Source organism: Poecilia latipinna, unplaced genomic scaffold (assembly GCF_001443285.1).
Source record: "Poecilia latipinna isolate Pla-1442-1.1 unplaced genomic scaffold, P_latipinna-1.0 Scaffold841, whole genome shotgun sequence".
In the NCBI taxonomy this organism is placed as follows: domain Eukaryota; kingdom Metazoa; phylum Chordata; class Actinopteri; order Cyprinodontiformes; family Poeciliidae; genus Poecilia; species Poecilia latipinna.
Window position 1 is genome coordinate 193,289 of NW_015113457.1, and position 22,631 is coordinate 215,919.

At 43.8% G+C, this 22,631-nt stretch overlaps 2 protein-coding genes and 1 long non-coding RNA gene across 4 annotated transcripts; 1 reads left to right on the top strand and 2 right to left on the bottom strand.

The window, feature by feature from the left end:
• Window positions 1–705: 705 nt before the first annotated feature.
• june (JunE proto-oncogene, AP-1 transcription factor subunit) lies at window positions 706–5,121 on the bottom strand. Its single transcript, XM_015047736.1, has 2 exons — window positions 5,003–5,121; window positions 706–3,049 (listed from the first exon to the last, which is right to left on the bottom strand). Exon 2 carries the CDS (start codon window positions 2,953–2,955, stop codon window positions 1,972–1,974), a length of 984 nt encoding a protein of 327 aa, XP_014903222.1. The 5' UTR covers window positions 2,956–3,049; window positions 5,003–5,121; the 3' UTR covers window positions 706–1,971.
• LOC106956727 (uncharacterized) lies at window positions 3,045–3,735 on the top strand. The gene is made up of 2 exons (XR_001426814.1): window positions 3,045–3,170; window positions 3,276–3,735. It is a non-coding gene; the product is annotated as an uncharacterized LOC106956727 (long non-coding RNA).
• A 3,519-nt stretch (window positions 5,122–8,640) lies between the features above and the next one.
• Window positions 8,641–19,399, bottom strand: LOC106956725 (leukemia inhibitory factor receptor-like). 2 transcript variants are annotated; one of them, XM_015047735.1, is made up of 17 exons: window positions 18,722–19,399; window positions 17,688–17,839; window positions 17,460–17,613; window positions 16,511–16,774; window positions 16,309–16,435; window positions 15,103–15,239; window positions 14,894–15,027; window positions 14,664–14,823; window positions 14,530–14,591; window positions 13,304–13,514; window positions 12,329–12,508; window positions 12,148–12,249; window positions 11,447–11,614; window positions 11,204–11,332; window positions 10,312–10,399; window positions 10,159–10,222; window positions 8,641–9,903 (listed from the first exon to the last, which is right to left on the bottom strand). In XM_015047735.1, exons 1-17 carry the CDS (start codon window positions 18,780–18,782, stop codon window positions 9,511–9,513), a joined length of 2,586 nt encoding a protein of 861 aa, XP_014903221.1. In that variant the 5' UTR covers window positions 18,783–19,399; the 3' UTR covers window positions 8,641–9,510. The 2 variants fall into 2 exon arrangements, with proteins under 2 accessions (XP_014903221.1, XP_014903220.1); XM_015047734.1 differs by having other exon boundaries at window positions 12,329–12,511; window positions 18,722–19,398.
• Between the last annotated feature and the right edge of the window lie 3,232 nt (window positions 19,400–22,631).

The following is a 22,631-nucleotide window of genomic DNA, read 5'->3' on the forward strand; positions in this document are numbered from 1 at the left end:
AAAGGANCCTCNCTGAGTTATTTCCATGGAATCACTTCTATATTCACCCTGAAAAAGCGAGTATATGGGAACGAGACAGCAGACCAGAGCCAGACAGCCGAGCAACTGATCCGCCTGTACATACTGCTGTAAACACCTATCTGAGCTCTTCACAAGAAACATGCAAAGGTAATAAAACGAAATAACACCGAGACATCAAGCAACACGGTCATATTTTTCTAAAAGCAGCAACTTTGAACCTGAACAGCTGAACCAGATCTCTGACACCAGAGCTGCGCTACTGTCAAGCTATGAGGCTTGTTGAGCTCCGTCAGGCTTCGGAAGTAAAAAGTCCGAACCGTAACCCAACCCCGTTAGTCTGACACTAACGACAATAAACACACATAATATACTTGAAAATAAGGTAAAAACATTGTCCGTTAGAATGTTTAGATACTTAAATAGCACATTTTACAATGTGTCCGAGAATATTGCCTACTAGCATAAGCTAACGTTAATGTTAGCCACAAAGTTTAAGTAAAACTCACCTTCGTGTCAGTGAATGTATAACGAGGCGAACATCTAAAAACATTTCTCCAGCTTGTTGGGCTTCAGATCGATGTTCATCATCAGCCCTGCAGCTCCTGGTGGAAAAGGCCATTTTCTATAGATCAGAAACAACCGAACCGGAAGCTGACGTGCAAAGAGCCCATTAGAAATATTTGTGCAGAATTTAGTGACATCCACCTCAAACTGAACATCAAGTAGAAGAAAGAGCTACTGCCACCTGCAGGTGGGAGGTAGCATCATTTAAACAACGCTTTTGACTAGTTTTGTAGGAAATTTACAGTAAAGTCATAATTTTGTTGCAGGATCAGATAAATTTGCGTGAATTTCCATGAAACCACATGAAACTGGAGGAGCAGATTATTTAAATGTCGTAGAAATCTCCATGCAGGACTCAGAAACATTTATAAAAACTGGAGCAGTAGCTTATAATGACAACAGAAAACAAGCAAATCATTAATTTCATACAGTCAACAATGAGCTTACAGTTTAGTCCTGTTTGAAACATGACAGAAAAATTCAGCATCGATCCAAAGATCCATAAAAGATCCTCTAAAAACTGACTTAACCCTCAGTTTGAACCCAAGAATCTTTAAAAACGTTAAAGAGGCCAAATCTGAAACCAAACTGGGTTCATCGTATCTATTTATCTGCTTTATTCTAAACAGAACCTGACGCCTCACTTCACTTCTAAAAAATCTAATTTAGCTCCTAATTCCAGTATTTCCCTTCAAACCGTTCGTCTATAAAATAAAATCTACCAGCTGCAGGTTCGTAGTTCAGCTCAGAAAATATTTTCTGGATAAAGTGAGAATAAAAAACTTTTACCTGCTCAGCCACAAAACCCCAACAGTCTGAATAAATTTACATCCATGAATATTTTCATGTAGAAAGATTGAAAATCATGTTTTCCCCCAAAACCTTCAACGTTACATAAAACATCTGATCAGATTTTATGATAAATGTAAGTCGGTCATTTTAACCGATTCCAAACCAGAAACTGGAGGTGAAAAGTTTAAATGTTTGTTTTTTAACATGAGGAAACGTTTTTGTTAAAAACTGACAAAACTGCAGAGAAGATTTCAAATATCATGAACAACATATGAAGAGAAAATGACAGTTTATGATGGATTTGGATGAAAACTGTTAAAATATGGAAATTAAAACATTTTTACAAAGTTTTTTGTTTCGATTTTGGAAAATTGTCTTCAAACTGCAGAGTTTTTATTTTCATGTTTCTTCAGTTTTAATCCTTAAAATGTTGAAATAAAATCTCCTGTCAGGAAAACCAAACGGTCGGATAAATCCCAGGAGCCGTTTTAAAGGATCCCAAACCGGAAATGTTTCGTCTGGCTCCGCCTCCGCTGCGATCCGATTGGCCGACGGCTCCTCACCTTTCCAGGTGTCGTCCAGGTGTCTTCCCGCTCAGCAGCTGGAGTCCTCGCTGCCGGTTCCAGACTTGGCGGCGGCTCCGGTCGCCACGGCGATCTGGCAGCCGTTGGTGACGTGGCTCATGACCTTCTGCTTGAGCTGGGCCACCTGCTGCCGCAGCATGGCGGCGGTGGACGCCAGGTCCGAGTTCTGGCTCTTCAGGACCTTCACCTTCTCCTCCAGGCGGGAGATCCGCTCCAGCTTCCGCTTGCGGCACTTGGACGCGGCGATGCGGTTGCGCAGCTTCTTGCGCTCGGCTTTGATTCGCTCCTGCGTCTCCAGGTCGATGGGGGACAGGGACGGCGGGGACGCGGGGTCGCCGGGCGGGTGGGGGACCTCGGGGACGGTCTGAGGGGCGTCCGGGCCGCGGCCGTGGGTCTGCGGGCCGCCGCCGTACCCCATCTGCCCCCCGGCGTAGGGCATCTGCCCCGGGGTGTAGCTGCTCAGGTTGGTGTAGACGGGCATGTCTCCGCCGGACATCAGGTTCCTCTGGTAGGACGCAGACGGGGACACGTGTCCGCCGCCCACCAGCTGGTTCTGCTTGTGCAGGTCGGCCAGCGCCTTGACGAAGCCGTCGGCGAAGCCCTCCTGCTCGTTGGTGGCCTGGCTGCGGTACAGGAAGGGGTTGGCGGCGCCGGAGGCGGGGCTTGTGGACACCAGGCCCTGATTGGACTGGATGATCAGGTGCTCCAGGTCCGGGGACGCCAGCTTCAGCAGGTTCATGTCCGCCGCCGCGGACGAAGAGCCGGGCGCCATCAGGGCGCTGCTGCCGGGAAGGCCCAGGTTGCCGTGGTTACCGCTCCTTCCTGCCGCGGCGCTGCCTCCGCCCAGGAAGTGGTGGCCGCCGCCCATGGACGCCGCCTTCTTGCTCATCAGCATCTTCCCGCCCGGGTAGCGCTCGTACTCGGCCACCTGGCTGAAGCTGGGCGCCGCCGGCGCGTCGTCGTGGTAGAACGGGGTTTCCATGGCAGCCGTCATGGACAGGGAGGGGCCGGAGGGGAGAGCCGCATAATCCGATTAACCTGAACGCCTCAGCAGATCCCCGTTGACCTGACGTCAGCAGGATGAAGAGCTGCAGAGGAAACAGAACCGTCAGCAGAACCTACAGAACCAACAGAACCAACAGAACCGTTCTCTACTCGTTCAGCATCCTGAAATCCTGGTTTTTCATTTTCTGCTAAAAACAAAACCAGGTCTGGAAAAGATGGAAGGTTTTCTACAGAAATGTAACTTTGACGTGTTTTATTCATTATTATTCTCTAATTTAACCATCTAATCAACACATTTGTTGCTAACAGGAAGTAGCAGTTGCTAAGCAACATGAACCACATGTCTGGCGCCTCTGGTAAGGCACAAAGGATGAGCAGATCTAGCTAATAACTGAAATATCATGTCTGCTCCTGGATGTAGAGCTGTTAGCATGTCAGTCTGCAGTCAGAGGCCTCTTCACATTTACTGTGACACTGACTGCTACTGGATTCCAAAAGGATTCAGAATTGGATCAAACGTTTTCAGATGACATCAGAGTTTCGTCCATCCCATAATGAGGTGCAACGTCGGCTGAGGTTTCCCTCGAGGCGACGGACTCGGCTCCACTTCCACTGCAGGATTTTCATCCTGCCGCCGATCCGACGTTTTGTTTCCTGAAATGTCGGATTCTCCTGAAGTGGCGATGAAACGCGGTGACACTGGCACTTCCTGTCTGGACCACAGCACCTTTCCCATCCAGAACCAGGAGGAGGAATCCAGGAAAACCCAGGAAAACTAAGGAAAATCCAGGAAAACCTCCAGAACCCCAGGAGGAGCTATGAATCCCTTCTGACTTTCACCTGCTGTGTCTCTGTGACCCAGATGGACAGAGGAAAATGTTCTGAAGTGTGCGGCTGACATTTATTTTGGTATCTGGACAATGAGCCGTCGTTAGCAAAGCCTTAAAAAATAAAAACCAAAAACTGAGAAACTTTGTTGGGTTTTTCTGTGATATAAATAATGATAAACTGAAAAAAACCACAATAAAAACTGTAAAGTGTGGCATGCATGTATACTCAGCCTTTACTCTGATGCCCCCAAATAAAATCTAGTGCAAAAAGTAAATTAAACATTTAATGTGAATGTAGCTGATCTGAAAAAAAGGTCTTAATATCCAGCCAGAGGTATTGAATGTCTTAGATCAGAGCTGATTCATGTAACGGCCTAGTCAAAGTCTAGATTTGAGTCTGTAGAAGGGTTTTAAAACTGATGTTCTCCCTCCAACCCGACTGAGATGGAAACGTTTTAAATTAAAGATTCAGACTGCAGAAGTTTAAAGCTGACTAAATATAAATGTACTCCACACTTTTCAGAGTTTATTTATAAAAATTGTTGAAAACTATTTAAAATATTTTCCTTCTGTTTCATGATCATTTTCTGTCACATAAAATCCAAATGAAACAAACTGAAGCCAGAAAAAAGATAAAAAGTTAAAATCATGTTCCAGGTCTCTGTTTGATCAGAAAAAATTTAAACAAATATCTAAAGAGTCATCACGTGTTTTTATAACAAAGACAATAAAAAAGGTAACAAATCTGAGTTTTTACTGTAATTTAAAGGCCATCGTTACTGATCGGTGCCCTCTGGTGGACAGATGAGGCAACAGCAGCTGAACACTCTCGGGTCCGAACCGGACTCTTTCCAAAGGACGTTTCTGTTTTATTTACTTTATATTTAAAATAAAAAGTGTTTTACTTTGATAATCAGAAAACGCTCTGAGTTAAATACAGTAAATATGATAAATAAATGAGTCACTGAAACGAGATTTAAAGATGTTTCTACAGAAAATAAGAGAGAAATACGAAATAAATCTGAATAAAACTGTTAAATGTTTCAGTTTCTGGTTAAAACATGAATAATAAATTAAAAGCAGCGACACAAATCATCCACAGTGGATTAAAATAAATCTGCGTTTCTCGTTTGTTCATTAAAAAGCGCTCAAGTTGCCGTGAAGTTCAGAGGCACCGACACCGACCGAGTCATCATCCGGACTCACCTGCAGAACCTCCGCGGGCCGCCGAACCGGTACCGGAGCGGAAAAAACCCCGGAGAGACGAGAAGGAAGAGAGGAGAGGAGGGAGCCGGAATAATGTTTGATAATCTGAGAGAGAGAGAGAGAGAGAGAGAGAGAGAGAGAGAGAGAGAGAGAACGAGCGAGCGGGGTGAGTCAGTCAGAATAAACACACACACACACACACACACACACACACACACACTCCCAGCGTGACTCACCATGATGTTTTCTCTTCATTTACACATTTATAGTGAAGTTCAGGTTAAATGTCAGATTTTCTCTCTGAGCCTGAAAATGAACTAAAATATCATCAGAATCATTTTAATGTTTATTAAAACCCAGAAGAAGTTCTGTTACGATGCGCTGCAGGAACCAAACGGAGCGTTCAGGCATTTCAGCGGAAAGTTGAGTGGAAGGAGAAACTGTGGGACAAAAAGTCAGAACTTTAAGAGACGTGAAAACAGAGATGAAGCTACACCCGAACCAGAACCTTCTGAACCAGAACCGGACTGTTGTTCAGTCTAAATTGTTGTTGTTGGTTTTTTTTTAGATTTTATTCATGAATCGAGGTCTCAGCGTCTGGAGGAAGAGCAGAAAGAACCAGAATCCAGAGTGAAGCTTCATCACAGGTTCTGCTGGTTCTGGTCCACTGGGTTTTCTGAATCCCGGTCCACCAGAACATTTCAGAGTTTCATGATGTTCATGATTTGAAGCTGGACCTCAGACCGAACCAAACTGCTAAATGTACCAATAATTAATTCAGAATTGCAATCTTGGTGAGTTATAGTCGATGGAAACGCAGCTGGAGTCAAACCAGCCTGTTCCCCTCCTGGCCTGTGGGGGCGCTACACCAAGACCCACTGAAGGAAACGACATTAAAACCTCTGAAGACACTGAGAGCAACTTCCTTCTTCACCAGATGGAAACAAGATGGAGGCGTCAGATTTTAGCGGTTGGAGGATTTCTCTTTAGTCTTTGGCTAGCATATTAGCTTTGGTTGGATTTACCCAGAATCCCCTGCGCTGTAGTCCACTTCCTGTATACCATGGAAGAGTTCATGCTTGTGAACAGGTCAGAGTTCGGTTAGCGTTCACATCAGAACTGGACTTTCTTGATAAACGGACTGGAGTTCCTTTCTGGTTCTGGGAACTTCAGTTTCCACAGATCCTCTGAACCGGACCGGACCGGGTCTGGACCAGAATCTGATCCTGTTTGGTGCTAAATGATTAGCTTCAGAGCATGAGGTCTGAAAACAGACTGTGTGTGTTTGGATCTGTCACAGCCGGAGTAATTACTGTAACTATAGGTGGAGCAGCAGAAGACACACACACACACACACACACACACACACACAGAGCCAGTCTATGGGGAGATGACTGATGGAACAAGTGAAAGCCAACAGAACCGTTCTGGTATTTTAATGACGTTTTTATAAACACACTGAAACGATTCATACTGTTAGCTTTAAGTCTGGACTTTGACTAGGCCATTCTACCACATAAACCTGCCTTTCATAACAAGAACTTCTGAACAGTGTTAGCTTCTGGGTGAACCAACAGACGATGTTACAAAACGTGAAGAACCTTTGACTTTCAGAATGTTTTTAACCGTATTTAAATGTTAAACCCATCGTCTGATTTTAGTCGGCCAGGAGGTCATTAGGGTTTTTCTGAAGTTTCTCCAACAGCAGATCAGCTGGATGGATGATTGGTCAGCCATTTTATGCTAGCTACGGTATGCTAGCTATGATTTTCGCAACATATTTTCCTCCTCCTGAGCTGCGGCTCTCTGCAGCTCCTCCAGACTCAACATGACCTCATTTTGCTTTTAGTTTATTTCAGTTTCAACTTTAATCTGCAGGAAATTCAGGATTTTTTCTAGTGGATTGTTTCATTATTCTGAATCAGGTCAGTCCTACAAAAATTGGGCCAAATTATTCTGATTGATTTTTCCTCCAAACTTCATTTTTACATCTTTAAGAGTCACTTCCTCCTCATTTCCAGGTGTGAAGATGCTTCAGGTTCTGATTGGTTGGTTTTCCTCCAAGCAGAAAGACTCAAACATCTGAAAGTCACCAGCGGTGCTGACATCACTGCAGCAGGCGGTGACATCACTGCAGCAGGCGGTGACATCACTGCAGCAGGCGGTGACATCACTGCAGCAGGCGGTGACATCACTGCAGCAGGCGGTGACATCACTGCGGTGACGCCGAGCGGCTCGGGACACGGAGAGGAGAGTTGAGGTTTCGCTTCGGCAGCGACGTCAGAGAATAAACATCCAAACACAGAGAAGGTTTGATGTGGAGGGGAACCAGGAGGGACAACTGAAAGCTGCTCAGAGGAGGAGGAGGAAGAGGAGGAAGAGGAGGATGAAAAGGAGGAAGAGGAGGATGAAAAGGAGGAAGAGGAGGATGAAAAGGAGGAAGAGGAGGAGGACGAGGATCTTCCTCAGCCTGTTTGGATTGAATCAGTTTGTTGTGAAAAATGCGTCCGTCTGAGTCGAGTTCTGATATTTTCTCCCCAAATCTACAAACATTTTATTAAAAAATCCTCAATATTCTGAACATGTTTCTATTTTTCTGCTTCTGAATCATTTAATGTAAAATAATTTATTTCTCCCAAACAGAAGAAAATAAAATATCATTTCCTGGGCTGCACAGTGGTGCAGTGGTAGAGCTGCTGCCATGCAGCAAGAAGATCCTGGGTTTGATTCCCGGCCCGGGTCCTTCTGCATGGAGTCTCCATGTTGTCCCTCTTCATCCTGGGTTCTCTCTGGGTACTCCAGCTTCCTCCCTCAGTCCAGAAACATGACTGTCAGGTGTGTGTGAGCGCATGGTGTTTTCTCTCAGAGCTGCTGCTGATGCTGCAGGTTTCACTCTGAAGCTCCTGTTTGGTCAGATATGATGGAGACGACTCTCTGAACTTCCTTCTGCTCTGGGATTTGGGGTCAAAGTTCAAGTATTAATTTGGATTTTGAGATGCTAACTACCAAGTTGTAACCCCCCGCCCCCAATACCTCGTTGTCACGGTTACGCATGATAAAAAAACATCTGAATTTAAAAGACAAGTAAGAGGAAAACCTTCTTCCATCGGGTCAGAACCAGAACCAGAACCTTTGTAATAAAAACCAGATGATGTTAAAACAGGTTTAGATCAAAGCAAATCGCTGCTGACTGAACGTTTTATCTCTTTATGTCGTTTCTCTTACATTTAATCAAAGTTCAAAATATTATAAATCAACTTTTAGCCGATTTTTGGATTTTAATTTAAAATAACTCAAAGATGATTGTTAAATATTAAAAGGATAAATGTTAAATATTCATGAAATGTAACTGTTTGGAGTTGATTGGAGCTGAATGTATTTAATATTTTTGTTTTAGTTGGGTAAACATTAATTAATAAAACAAACATGATTTGGTTCTGATTTATAATTATTTACTTTATTCAGGTTTACAGATCCAGTCAGAAACACAAACTGTTTTATTTCTGAAAAATATAAACACAAAAATCTGTTGATTCATTTTATAATTCATTTGTTTGATATATTCTGAAAATTGTACAAAAACTTAAAGCTGCTTCAGTTATTTAAACGTAAAAAAAAGAGTAAAGAAAATAAACTTTATGTGGCTCTGGCGCCCCCTGCTGTTCGCTCTGCATCATCACCAGCTGCTCAGTAAGAACTAGCAGGGTTTATTTACAACAAAAATAATTCACACAGATTTAATATCTACAAACATTTAAACTTTTAAGAGTTGTTGAATTTAAGTAAAAAACAAACAGCAGAAAAGACAAGTCCTAGTCCAAGTCTTCCAGTTTCCAGACATTTAAAACAGCAGCACAGCAGGACGCGTCTCAGCTTGTTCTGTTTGCACTAGAAATATTACAATCTTTTATTTATGAACAACAAAAAGAAGATGGAAAGGTTCAAAGTATTGGAAACAGAATACGGTACGAAATGCTCAGTAGCAGTTTGAAATTTTTATATTCCAGATGGTTTCAAATGTAATTTAGAAATGTTAAGATGGAAGGAAAACTCACCATTACAATGAGTAGGCTACATACTAGCATGTAGGCTACATACTAGCATGTACGCTACATACTACCTTGTCGGCTACATACTAGCTTGTAGGCTACATACCAGCATGTAGGCTACATACGGTGTGACGTTAGCTGCTTTCATTTTAAGATTTGCGTTCCTTTGTGATGAATCTTACTGTTTGCTATTTTTCCTGCTTCTCTCCAGTTGTTGTCGCTCTCAGTAACTTTTTGTTCTGTTTTCATTCCTAGTTCAGTGATTCTGCTGTTCCTCTCTCCTGTCGCCACGTGTTTGGACAGTAATGTTGGTGTGACTGTTGCCATCCTGTGACGATCTGAAGGAGTTTTATTTTGAAGTTCATGTTTGGATCAGATTGTTGGATTCACATCTTTAAAGATTTAATTCACCTGATTCTGCCGAGTCTCCATCATGTTTCCCTCCATCTCTATGTCGGCTCATTGGCTTTGCTGTGGCACCATGATGTACCCTGACACACAGATGATGGGTTTCTGGGCCGCCCGGTTCTGACCGAACACCTCAGCCTGAATCTGGGGATGGTAGCCGCACGGCTCCAGGTCCGCCGGCCGCTCTGGGTCCGCCGGCCGCTCTGGGTCCGCCACCGGCAGGTTGTATGTCAGGTTGGGGAACACGGTGGAGACGGCGTGGCGGCGCAGGGCCGGGTTGTTCTGGTAGAGGGGCGGGGCCTGTGACATCACAGCCATGTCTTCCTGGTCGCTGTTGTTGTTGTTCAGCGGCTCTGCAGGTTTGAGGAGCAGCTCTGGGACGGCCATGTTCTCCTCGCCATGGCAACCCAGCTCCGACGGATAGTAAGGGTTAACGCTCTTCACCTGGAAGACATGGAGACGTCTCCATCAATTCACAGCAAAGAGATAATCAAGATAATTCATTTTATCTGTTTTGTTTATTTATTCTGAATATTTAAAATGTAGACAAAAATATTTGGTAAGATTTTTACACTGTAGATTTATTTTGCAAAGTTATTAAAAAATAATAATGTTCCTTATTTTTCACAATTATTATTTTCTGTTTGTACCTGAGCTCAAAACGCTCTGCGGGGTATGAAAACTTTTGGTCTGACTTACAGGTGAAGTGAACCAGTCGGCCATGTTTGGCTTCGGGACCTCAGGGTAAAACGTCTCCTTGATGCTGTCGGGTCAGAAAAACAGAGTCAGAGACGACATGTCTGGTTCTGTTTGGTTCTGTCTGGGTCGGTTCTGTCAGGTCCGGTTGCTCACCAGGCCCAGTGTCTGTAGCACAGGACAGTGATGAGGAAGAGGAGGATGAAAACGGCGCCCAGGGAGATGAAGATGTTGCTCAAACCGTCTGCAGAAGAAAAACATTCAGAAACCTGCAGGTTGCTTCAGAAAAACAGTAAAATTATCCAGATTCTTTGTTTTCAAACTAATCACACATTTAAAATGTTCCTGTAACGCCTCTGACCTGCCAGCAGGGGCAGCATGGCGCTCCGTTTTCCAGACTTTCTGCTGACTTATGGATAATTATTCCCTCTGGTTCTGATGTTATGCTCTCATCAAACAACGCATCAAAACAACATTCAGATACTTGTTTTGATGCGTTACCGTGACAACGAGGAATTTTTATTTTTTTAAACAGTAGATTAGCATCTAAAAACTCAAACGACACCTGAACTTTGACCCTAAGTCTTTCCTGTTATTGTTTATTTGATACAAACCTTTACAGGAAACATAAATATAAACAATCTGATGCGTCACAATGTTTATAAATAATTCCCTAGAATCACCTTTAACAGGTTTATTTAGAAATGATTTCAGTTCTTCAGCCTCAAAGTGAATATTTAAATCTCAGTTTTGTTCTTAAAGCCAAAGTTTAAAACTTCTAACAGAGAAAATGTTTTGCTGCCAGGACTAGTGGTGCATCATGATGGACAATAGAAGATCTTTGGCAAACAAAATGGATGAATTTCAAATATAAATATTACATTCATTCTGTCATCTCTTGGCGTCTGGATGCAGCATCGTATCCCCAACTCCAGCATCTCTGCCAAACAGAGGAGTAGGATCTCTACTCCAGTATCTGACCAAACGGAAACCATGGAAACCGTCATGGCCGTCTTGTTTTGGCCTGAAGTGGAAGGAAGTTTCTTACCCTGGTCGTTTAGGAGGACCTGTAAGGTCGTGTTGCCATACGCTCCGCCCGCCGTCCGCGCCGCCACGGTGAAGGTGTAGGAGCCGCTCTCCAGGTTCCTGGCGGTCAGGCTGGAGCCCGCTGGGTTTTCTGAACCAGAACATGAAAAAACTCTGATTTATAAACTGGTTTTAAATCAGCCTTCAGCTTTATGAACTGAAGAGCAGCGCAGAGTGAACCTGAAGCCGCGCAGGTGAGCGTTACCTGTGGTCACGCTGACGGGTTTATCATTGTTTTTAGAGTAGTACAGGACGTATCCATGGATACAAGCAGGCTGCTGTGTGAGGGGAACCGGATCCCAGTGGATCTCCACATCGGAGCCTCGCTGTGTGTAGGACAGAGGCTGGAAGAGCTTCGTTTGTTTTCCTGGAACTGAGAGGAAAGTAAGGCATCAGGGAATGAATTCTATGCTAACAATGCTAATGCTGCTAGCTGCTGCTAGCTGCTAACTCTGCTAGCTGCTGCTAACGCTGCTGACTACTGCTAACGCTGCTAGCTGCTACTAACAGTGCTGACTGCTGCTAACTCTGCTAGCTGCTGCTAATGCTGCTAGCTGCTGCTAACGCTGCTAGCTGCTACTAACGCTGCTGACTGCTGCTAACGCTGCTGACTGCTGCTAACTCTGCTAGCTGCTGCTAATGCTGCTGACTGGTGCTAATGCTGCTAGCTGTTACTAACACTGCTGACTGCTACTAGCCCTGCTGCTAATGCTGCTGCTAATTCTGCTAGCTGATACTAACACTGCTACTAACGCTGCCGACTGCTGCTAACTCTGCTAGCTGCTATTAACGTTGCTAGCTTCTTCTAATGCTACTGACTGCTGCTAACATTGCTAGCTGCTGCTAACACTGCTAGCTGCTGCTAACGCTGCTAGCTGCTGCTAACACTGCTAGCTGCTGCCTCACGTTTCTCTGTGAAGAAGCCGTCCTTCCTCTGCAGGAGCATCGGAGCGCCATCCCTGCAGGCATAGATGGATACCGAGTATCTCCGCCCAGCTGCGGCGCTCTCTGAGGACGAACCAGAGGACATGTCAACGGGACGGACAGACCAGCTGAGGACTTTACTGGATCATGGACTGGATCTCACTGGGTTTTATCCTGACTGAGTTCAGACTGGGAGGCAGCTTTAACCAGTCAACAGGATCATCCTCCAACACTGGGAACCAGTCCACTATGTAGCCACAGCTAGCTTCTGGATGGTGGAACCAGGACAGGTTGAGGCCCCCATCACTCCCAGTGAAGCAGGACAGGTTCATACTGGTTTCATCTGAAAACAGAGACGCTGAGGGTCAGATGTGGAGAAGAAGAAGTTCTGATCTGACCAAAGGAACAAACGAACCGTCCAAACCGCTCTGATCATCTGGAGGAGCCAGCAGTTACAGCTGAACGACTCCAAAGAGTTTGACTGATGTCTGAAAGGTTTAATCTGGATCTGGAAACCAAATGGACAACCGGCAACTAACCAGCAACAAACCCAGAAACAAACCAGCAACTAACCAGCAACCAACCCAGCAACCAACCCAGCAACAAACCCAGAAACAAACCAGCAACTAACCAGCAACCAACCCAGCAACAAACCAGCAACAAACCCAGAAACAAACCAGCAACTAACCAGCAACTAACCAGCAACAAACCAGCAACTAACAAGCAACAAACCAGCAACTAACCAGCAACTAACAAGCAACAAACCAGCAACTAACAAGCAACAAACCAGCAACTAACCAGCAACTAACCAGCATGGAGATAAAAAAACAACATTTGAATCATGATTATAAAATAACTGAGTGTTTTTGATCAGTGTATCTCAGTGAAACCGTCCAGAACCTGGACCTCAGTGATCTGGACCTCAGTGGTCTGGTCCTCAGTGGTCTGGTCCTCAGTGATCTGGACCTCAGTGGTCTGGATCTCAGTGGTCTGGACCTCAGTGGTCTGGACCTCAATGGTCTGGTCCTCAGTGATCTGGACCTCAATGGTCTGGTCCTCAGTGATCTGGACCTCAGTGGTCTGGACCTCAGTGGTCTGGACCTCAGTGGTCTCTGTAAAAACATGGACTCCATCGTACCTGAACTGGTGGCAGGAACCGTGATGATTGATGGGGGGGAGCGGCCATGCTGGTTCTTCGCTGTTACCGTGACGACGGCATCCCCGTCCAAAGTGTACTCATGAACGCTGGCACTGACTTCCTCCTTGCTGAGCCGATCCGAGCCGCCGGTTCTGGCCCAGGTTACTTCATATCCGGTGACGTCTCCATGGCTCTGATTGGCCAGAAGCTTCTGCAGAAACAGCCGCAGTTAGAAAACAACAGACTGGAGAAACACGGCGACCAGGAGCCTGTAAGTTCACTAAAACACAGGAAAGGATGAGGTCAGATGTTGGGATTCAACCGCAGAACGTTTCATAACGACACCGACTGGAAAGGATCGACAGTCGTGTTCCCAGAAACAGGAAGTCGCCTCCAGCTACGTTTCCTTTAGCCATAAAGTTGCACAAATTGAAATTATGAAAGCAAATTCGCTGAATGGAAACACGCTAGTTGAAAAAAACAAATCATGTTTTTTGATAAAAAGTTGTTGTGTCATCATGAGGTGGTTTCTCAGAAACACTTTAACGGGTCACATGATCAACAGCCAGATGTTACTACTGGTGGAAACGCAGAAGACGACGACAGGAAGTGGTAAGAGGATGATGGTTTGTTTTTTTCCACCAGAGCTCTCAGCGTCACAGTTCATAAAATGTTGTGTTTAATTCCAACATGTTGAATCCATAACGCTTCAGGAAAATGGCCGACTACAATTTCCCCAAAACACCGCAGACGTAGCCGCTCCCAGGTAGGCGGGGCTTGTCACTCCGACGCCTGAATGAGACTCAGAAGGCTCCTCTGATCATTTTAATCTACAATGAAGCGTTTTTTCATCAGATGGTGATGCTGCACGTGGCTGCAATGAACAGGAAGTAGAGTTTAACTAGCAACAACCAAACATCTGAGGAAAACGAAGAGTCTCCCAAACCAAACAGGAAGTTTCTCAGAGCTTCGTGCCTCTGGTAAGGCACTGTGGATGGGAAAGTGAATCAAGTCAGAACTTATTTGGTGAATGTGCTTCGATCTCAGAAAAGCTAAAAAAAAATCATCTCAAGAGAGCATTGGAAGTTTATTATAAAATTGAGGAATTTATTTTGAATGTTGCCTTTTCTCCTCTTCCCAAACGTTGATGGAAACAGGGTTACTGTGAGGGTCCGAAACCTTTCTGTGCTGGAAAACGTTCCGGTTGGTGGAAGCTGAAGACTCACCTTCCAAACGATCACAGTCTGGTTTCCCTTCTTCTGCATCCACACATCCAGAGCATCAGGAGCTGCAGAGCCAACAGGGCAGTGATTCACTGTTCAGACTCATTTCTGAGTTCCTGTTTTCTTCAGAAACTCACCATCGCCCTCCGTGTGGAAGGAAACTCTGCTGCTCCAGTCGCTCCAGGTCCAGAAATGTTGGGCTGTTCCACACCGAACCTTCACCTCATATTCCCAGTTTGGCCTCAGATCAGTTAAAACTGCCGCCTTCAGTCCGACTCCATGTTTGATCTGCAGAAACTATATCAACACAACTCAGATTAAATGTAATATTTTTACTATCTGGCGTCTTCCTTTGCTGTGAACGTACGGATCCGTCAGAGACGATGATCTGGCAGCTCAGGTTCAGGCTGTGGTACTGCTGCACCGTCCAGCTCCAGCTCAGCCTCACGCTCCTGGCTTTCACGTCACCAACGCTGAGACCATGTGGAGCAAACATGTGAACTGAAACACAGAAACTGTAAGCCAGGCTGGATTAAGAAGCCAGGAGGTTTTAGCTTTAGCGGCGGCTAACTGCACCTCTTCTGCTCAGATCTGCAGAGTCTTGGATCTCCACTTGTCCAAAAACGTTCTGAGCTGTTAGAGTCCAGTTCCTCTCACCGCCTCCAATCTTTACCCTTTTAGAGCATCTTAACTCTGAACTGGAGTCACACGGGCTGCAAGACGAAAATAAGGTTTAGGTCTGGACTTTGACTAGGCCATCCACAGTCATCCTGTTGCAGATTTTCGGCTGTTTGGGATCATTTTTACTGTTTAATGTTTTTGTGTCATTATTGCATGTGTGGACTTGCTAACATGCTATTTTACAAGTTTGATTTTCATGCTAACATATTAGCATAGTACACAGCTCATCGGATGCTGCTAAATTGCTAATTCCTCATTCTCAAATCTGCTAACCTAATTAGTTAGTGAGAACAAACTAACTTCCATGTTGTCTATAAAGCTACATGATCACTTGTCAATATTTTCATTAACTGAGCAGAAATCCAAGCTAACATACTAGCATGTTATTTAGCTAGTTAGGTATTCAGACAAACTTTCTAGCATGCTGGCTAGTTGGCCCATCTTACATTCCCTTGTCAGAATTCACATAACTTAGCTTAAGCTAGATATTTATCTTAAGCTAAGTTATTGAGACAAACTTTTTTGCAAGTTTGTCATGAGAATATTTACATTGTTACACATTAAAAATATTAAAACAAACACAAGCAAGTTAGGGATCCTTGCTAACCACTGCAGTAGTAGTAAGCTAGTTAGAGTTATCTAACTAATGTTAGCTATCTAGCTAACATACTGCTTAGTGTCACCTGTCGATATGTTTACTAGACATCCTGGCCAACTTACTAGCTTCCTAATTAACTGGATAGAAATCCAGAATGACTTGCTAGCATGCTGGTTAGCTATTAAAACAAACTTGCTAGCATGCTGGTTAGCCTGTTATATATTCCCAGTCCAGGACTTCCTGGTTGACTCAGAGACTGAAAGGTCTCCAGGTCAATATTGTTTCTAGAGAGAAGAAACTTTCTCCTTCAGCACTACCAGGCAGCCATACTGGTTCAGGGTCATGACCTTTAACCTGCTAACAGAGGCTGTTAGAAGAGAATAATCTTCCTCTCCTCAGATGCAGATTGGTCAGTGCTAACGTCTTTCTGTCTCGGCGTTTTGCTCTATTTGTGGTAAAACTGACCTCCATTGTTCTGATCTACTGAGATCATTTCCTTTTACCTTCCATCCAGCTGATAACTCGTCTGACTCTTGAGTTTCACCATCGTGTTTCTTCCTTCGTTCCAACGGCATTCCACCGACTCCAGATCCCGAGTTTCACACTGAAGGTCTTTGTCACCAGGCGGGTCTGATTCAGGGAACAAAACAACATCTGAGCTTTCACCAAAAGGAGGGAATCATGGGAACGCCATTTCTTACTTACAGCCAATGTAAACAATAGAGCCGTATTCTCTTCCTGATTTGGTTTCACAGAGGACAACCGCACCAGACTCCTTGACGGGTTTCAGCCGCACAGTCAGGGCGTATCTATGCTCGCTGATCTTGGTGGTGTTGCCTGTATTTCCATCCAGATGCATTTTGTCAAACTGTTGATCGTCTGGGACTTTGCAGCAGAAGGAGGCCAAGCTGCCAGCCTGCAGCACTGCATCCTGGGGGAAGACGGGTCTGTTGTAAATGGCTTCTTTATCTGCAGAAACAGGAGATCGGCGTTAACCACAGCGGAGGACAGGAGGCCCAAACGGAGAACCGCAACCCTGGAACCCTCCAGGTTACCATGACAACCTTATGATGTCACCAGGTGACTGAACCATCCAGTCACTGAACAAATCAATGCATGATGAGCCATGACAAACCTAGATCTAGAGTTACAGATCTAGAGTTACAGATCTAGAGCTACAGATCTAGAGTCAACACACAGCTTAAGTTCTTCCAGCTGGAAACCAGAGATCAGGCTGACCTCTGACCTCTGAGCTGAACCTTCAGAGCCACATAAAGACGGTTAGAAAGTCGGCCTTCTATCAGCTGAAGATCATTTCCAGGAAACATGAAAGATCTGCTGCTGTTGCCATAGCAACCTTCAGGCCTGTCAGGTCTTCTGGTTCTGTTCTGCTCTGCATCCAGAACCAGAACCAGACATGGAGAAGCAGCATTCAGCTTCTATGCTCCACAGATTGGGAACAAACTGCCAGAAAACTGCAAAGCAGCCGAAACCCTGAGATCCAGTCTAAAGATCCAGTAACTGGAACGTTGACCAACATTTGCATACTTACGTTGATGATGGCATTGATAACATGTAGAACTTTCTTGTTGCTGAAATGGGCCCTGCTACTCGACTTGATTTGACTAGGACTGTTGGGTTCTGAGGTACTGACCCGGCAGAGTCCGCTCCTGGCCCGGCCGGCTCGGCTGGTTGTCGATTTGGGCTCTCAGCCTGACGGTGTGAGCAGCGCAGTCCATCGGCAGAGGAGACGTCCAGTTCCAGGAGTGGACCGACCCGACAAGGCCCGGCGCCACCCAGACTCCGTCCTGAAACGTTTCCACAGCGGGTCAGAACCAGCAGGACCGGTGGGCTTTTATCAACCCGTTCGGGTCAGACTCACTGAGTGAATTTCCTGGTTCTCCACCAGAATCGTCACGTTGTAGAGAATCGGGTCATTCAGAGCCGAGCAGGACGCGGCGTCTTCCCACTCTACCAGAACCGTCTGGTCCGATCGGCTGACGGTCAGGTTCTGAGGCCCGCATTGAGAAACACCTGAGGAAAGGACAGATAACGTTACCATGACAACCTCATGGTTCTGATCATCACTGAAGGATCAACCTGAGCAAAGTTTCCCCAGAGAACCTGCCAAACCCGGTGGCTTGGTGCCGGTCCAGTCGGGTTTTTGAGTTAGAAAATGTTGAAAGTTGACAGGAAATATAAAAATGTCACTTGATAATTACGTGTTATTGGAATATTAATACCTAAACATTTTAAAAAGACTTAAATAAATAAGCAATGCTCAGCCTGGTGGGAGAACAACTGGAGCCTGGTGGCCCGCCAGGCTTACTGTACACTGGGGGAAACCTGCTGAGCTTAAACCTTTAATCTGGATTTAATCTGGACAACGAGCAGCAAACGGCACAAATATTCACAAAACCACAAAGAACAACAACCAGGATAAGAAGAAATGAAATAAAATTACGATGAAGCCGAAATAATACGAGAATAAAGTCATAAAATCACAAGAATAAAATTATAACAATGTGAGAACAAAGTCACTGTCATCAGAATAAAGAAACAATCTGAGAAAAACTCGTAAAACACTAAAGTTGAAATAAGAGAATAAAGTCATAATATTAGGTGATTTTATAATTCCAGCACAAACAAATACTAAAATATAGTTTTACAAATAAATAAATATTTAACCTTCTAATAATCAGTAGCAGAAACTGAAATAATTGAATCTGTTTCTAAATAAACGGATCACAAATTTAAATTCTGCTGCAGATTCTGTGATTCTGGTCGGATTTAGTCAAAATTCAGTTTTTCTGTTGATTCCCTAACAAACCGTCCAAACTGTTCAACTGGTCCATAATCCCGTCAATCTGAGCATTTAAACATGTTCTGTTAATCCGGAGCGAAGGAGAAACTCACCTGTCTGGTTCTGTTGACTCAGCTGGATCAGAACCAGCAGCAGAAACCAGAACCGGATCATTTTAATCCTGATTTGCTTCCAGATGCTGTAGATCCGTCAACGGGACGATCCGCAGGGATTCAGCTGTCAGAGGGAAACGTCCAGCTGCGGTTCTGACCCGTTAACAAACAGAACCGGGCCGCGCAGGCGGATCCAGTGAGTGCTGTGTTCCTCCCAGCAGCCAATCAGTCGCTGCGGTTGTGAAATCCATGAGGAGTTCAGAGCAGGAAACGCAGCTGCTGCATTCCAGTAAGAGTTAGTCAGACCCAGCGGCCGGATCGGACCTGCAGAACCGAGTGACTGGAAATGATTCAGACTGAAACCAAAACAGCAGCAGGTCCAACCTGCAGAAACCAAACGTCTGATTCCACAGAAAACCAGCAGCGGTTTGGATCAGAACCAGAACTACTCAGATTCATGATGCAGCAAGTTTCCTACAAACAGGAAACAGAAGAAAAAGTTACAAGTTTTCCTCCGACTGAAGGATCCGGAGCTGGAAAAGCAGAACCACTCAGGACGTTTCCACATCCAGACCCAAACAGAACCTCTGATTTATGCAACATGTCAGAGCAGCTGCAGCCAGTTTGGTATCAACGTTCATTTAATAACTGGGATTTTCATAGTTTATGCAAATAAAAACATGAATAAACCTGGAGACTAAAATGCTGCAACAATTCTGAATATTATTAAATCATATTTTAACTAAAAAACCCAAATTCAGCCACCAGGAGAAACGGATTTACTCTCTTGGTTAATATCACTAAAATAACTATTACTAATAATCTCTCTTAATTCATCTACGGTGCACCAATGGCGGTTTTATTTAGAGGCATCAGAGTAAAAGGGGCCTCTTCCTGCTGGTTTGTCCCAATAAGTCCCAGTAAAACAAACTGGTTGGATGAAATGTGGAAACTGTGAAAACCTTTGATTGGTTTTATTTGGAAATTAATCCACGTTTTCCTGATAAGTTTCCCAAACCGGATGGCAGCTTTATTCCATCAGCAGAAGAAGAAAGTGAGTCATGAACCCGACTGGTTCCTCAGAACCAGAGCAAAGCAAACGGGTCGAATTACGACCCGCTGGGAAAACCCACCATCAGATCCATTTATACTGGAGCTCTGATGGTTTCCTGCTGCTTGTTTTCACTCATTACAGCAAAACGTCTAAATTTAGTCACTGAGGAAACATTTTATAAATTTCTCCTCTCAGAATAAATGACATTCTGTCTTTATGAGGAAGTTTCAGTTCATCTGTTTTTGGGTAAAATCATCACATTAACAGTTTCAATGTACTTTTACCTTTAGTTGAGGAATATTTCTGGATCCTCGACCCGCCGAGAGAAACTTCACTGGATGAAGAACAAACAGCTTTTAACCAAGACACCTAAAATTCATGTTGAAGTGAGACCTCCTGTTTCTACACCAGCTTTGTTGGTCCAACATTATTTATTTTGTTCCGTAATTTCTTTCTTTTTTTTTTTTTTACTAAAACCATATTTTCAGTAAAATATGTTACTGATCAAGAAGATTCAGCTAAATATCATTTTTACTAAAAGCACTGTAAACTGAGATATATAAATATATACACAAAACCTGCTGTAAGTATTTATTTTATAAGTTTTATATTGAAAAAAGTATTTGGAAAGTCAGAGATCTGACTAAATTTGTTTTTTGTCATCATGTTAATAAAAGTGACATTATACATACATGTATACAATTACGTGTATATTAATATATTTCTGATTACATAATTTTAAATAAATTTAATTGGATGATCTGATCAGTGACTTAGTAATATTGTTACAAAACCCAAAATAATTAGATGCATAAAACAATATTTACTGAATTATATTCTGAGTTTTTAAACCTGGCAGAACCAGAACCCTCCTGGATCCATCCGGGTCGTAGTTCTGATGGTTCTGATGGTTCTGATGGTTCTTCACTGCTCCAATAACTCAGACTTCACCTCAGTCTAGAATATAAACTCAGTTTTAATTTATTCTGGGTTTAAAACTTGGAATAAATCTGAGTGATTTACTGTGGATGTGGGAAACAGCAGAAGTCGGGCCAAAGCCCCCAGACCTGTAAAAAGCTTCCTACAGCCCTGCTTTGAAAACTCATTGAAACTTATTTTAAACTTTAAAAAATAAAGACTGTGCATTCAGATGAGGTGAGTTTGTGTTTTTGCAGAGGGATAAGAGAGGAGGGTGTGTGTGTGTGTGTGTGTGTGTGTGTGTGTGTGTGTGTGTGGGGGTTTAGTGTTGAGATGAAAAGGTGAATTACAGGAAATGTGTCAGGATGATGATTTTATGGTTTCTGCTCATTAAAGCCGTCATTAAATGACTCTGCTCATGTTCAGGGTCTTTGCTGAAAAACAAACTGATATTTTTCTGCTTCACAAAGTGAACCAGGGAGGGTGAGGATTTATTTCATGCTTCATAAAAGACATAATCAGATTAAGATAGCTAAATTAATCACTGCAGAAAGGGAAACATTTTTACTCCTGTCAGTGAGACAATTTTCATGTTTCAGTTCGTTTTATACAACTAAAATATTTATTGCATTAAACTTGCTGAACAATGCATGCTAAACAAATTTCAGCTACATAATAAATTATTATTTAAATAATGATTTAGTGAAGCTGCTGTAACATTGAGGGTTAATCTCTGTTGCTGTATTTTATTCCCAAGCAGTAGATCCTACACAGGCTGGATAAAGACACAAAACTGTCATTTTCAGAATAATAAAGTGGATAAATAAAACATTTTTCTGAGTGGATACATTTTAAGTGCCACTGACACCGAATCTCCACCAGGTGGCAGCAACAACCCGCCCAGCCCACATGCAAAGACATCAGAATACAGACGCCCATAAATTAAATGACGTGTGGTAACATGGAATGACCAAAATGATTCTTTCAAGGTTTCAGGCAGAAAAGAAAATAAAGTTATCATAAAATTGGTCAAAAAGTCAAGGACCATTTGTGGAGAGCTTCAGAAAGACCAGAAAACCATAAGCAAAGCATTCAGCCACCGCGGTCTGTAAACATCAGACGTTTGCTGGTTTTGTTCTAGAGGTGTCTGTTACGTGTCTGTTACGTCACAGTGTCCCTCTGTCACCCAGAAGTGACAGAAGTCACTGGAAACATTGAGTTTTTCTGCATTGCTTAATGTCCCCAATTATTTCCGACACATTATTTCTTTTTGCAACTGCATAAATACAAAGTCTAAACTTAAAGCCGCTGGAAATCTACTTGCAGTAGATCAAACATGAACCGGATGTGCGCTTTTATTGTGAAAGAAGCACGTAAAAACGGGTACAGTAACGTCTTGAGCTGTCGCGTGCAGGCCGGAAAACTCATAGCCTCATCATCAGCTAACATGAGTAAGTAACAGACAAAGCTATACGGCAACATTTAAAACTTCAACAAAGTTCACACCTCCAGGAATCGGTTCTTATAGCATAAAGTCCAAACCCTCTGTACGAGGGACAGAGTAAAAACATGGGGGTGTTTATTACCAGACTAGCCCGGTCTCAATCCGCTGCTGATTCCTGGCGCCATTTTTGTTTCTCGGGTGTTTCAGCGAGTTCAGCAACTAAACAAAACTCCGCGAAAGGGTCGAGGTCGGGCCTTTTATTTAGAAGATCCACAAAATCTCAAAATGTGACTTTAATAACTTTATCAGGGAACTAGTAAACTTATTTACAGTTAAATAAATGCAGCGATCTTAAACAGCCGCGCTCCTCCAGGCTTACTCGGTATCATTACGGTCCGATACTCCAACAAGCGGGTTAGGGGAGAAGGACCTCGCTGCAGCAAACAGAAAGGGGCGGGGACGGACCACTGACAGTCTCATGCCTTATTTGGAAA

What these genes read in the sequence shown, in the direction of transcription:
- LOC106956725 (XM_015047734.1), bottom strand. Translation starts at nt 18,782, where the DNA reads ATGATCCGGTTCTGGTTTCTGCTGCTGGTTCTGATCCAGCTGAGTCAA. An exon ending in AGTTATCAGCTGGATGGAAG is followed by an intron (nt 15,240 to 16,308) that starts GTAAAAGGAAAT and finishes TTCGTCTTGCAG; the next exon opens with CCCGTGTGACTCCAGTTCAG. An exon ending in GGTCCTCCTAAACGACCAGG is followed by an intron (nt 10,400 to 11,203) that starts GTAAGAAACTTC and finishes TTTCTTCTGCAG; the next exon opens with ACGGTTTGAGCAACATCTTC.
- june (XM_015047736.1), bottom strand. Translation starts at nt 2,955, where the DNA reads ATGACGGCTGCCATGGAAACCCCGTTCTACCACGACGACGCGCCGGCG.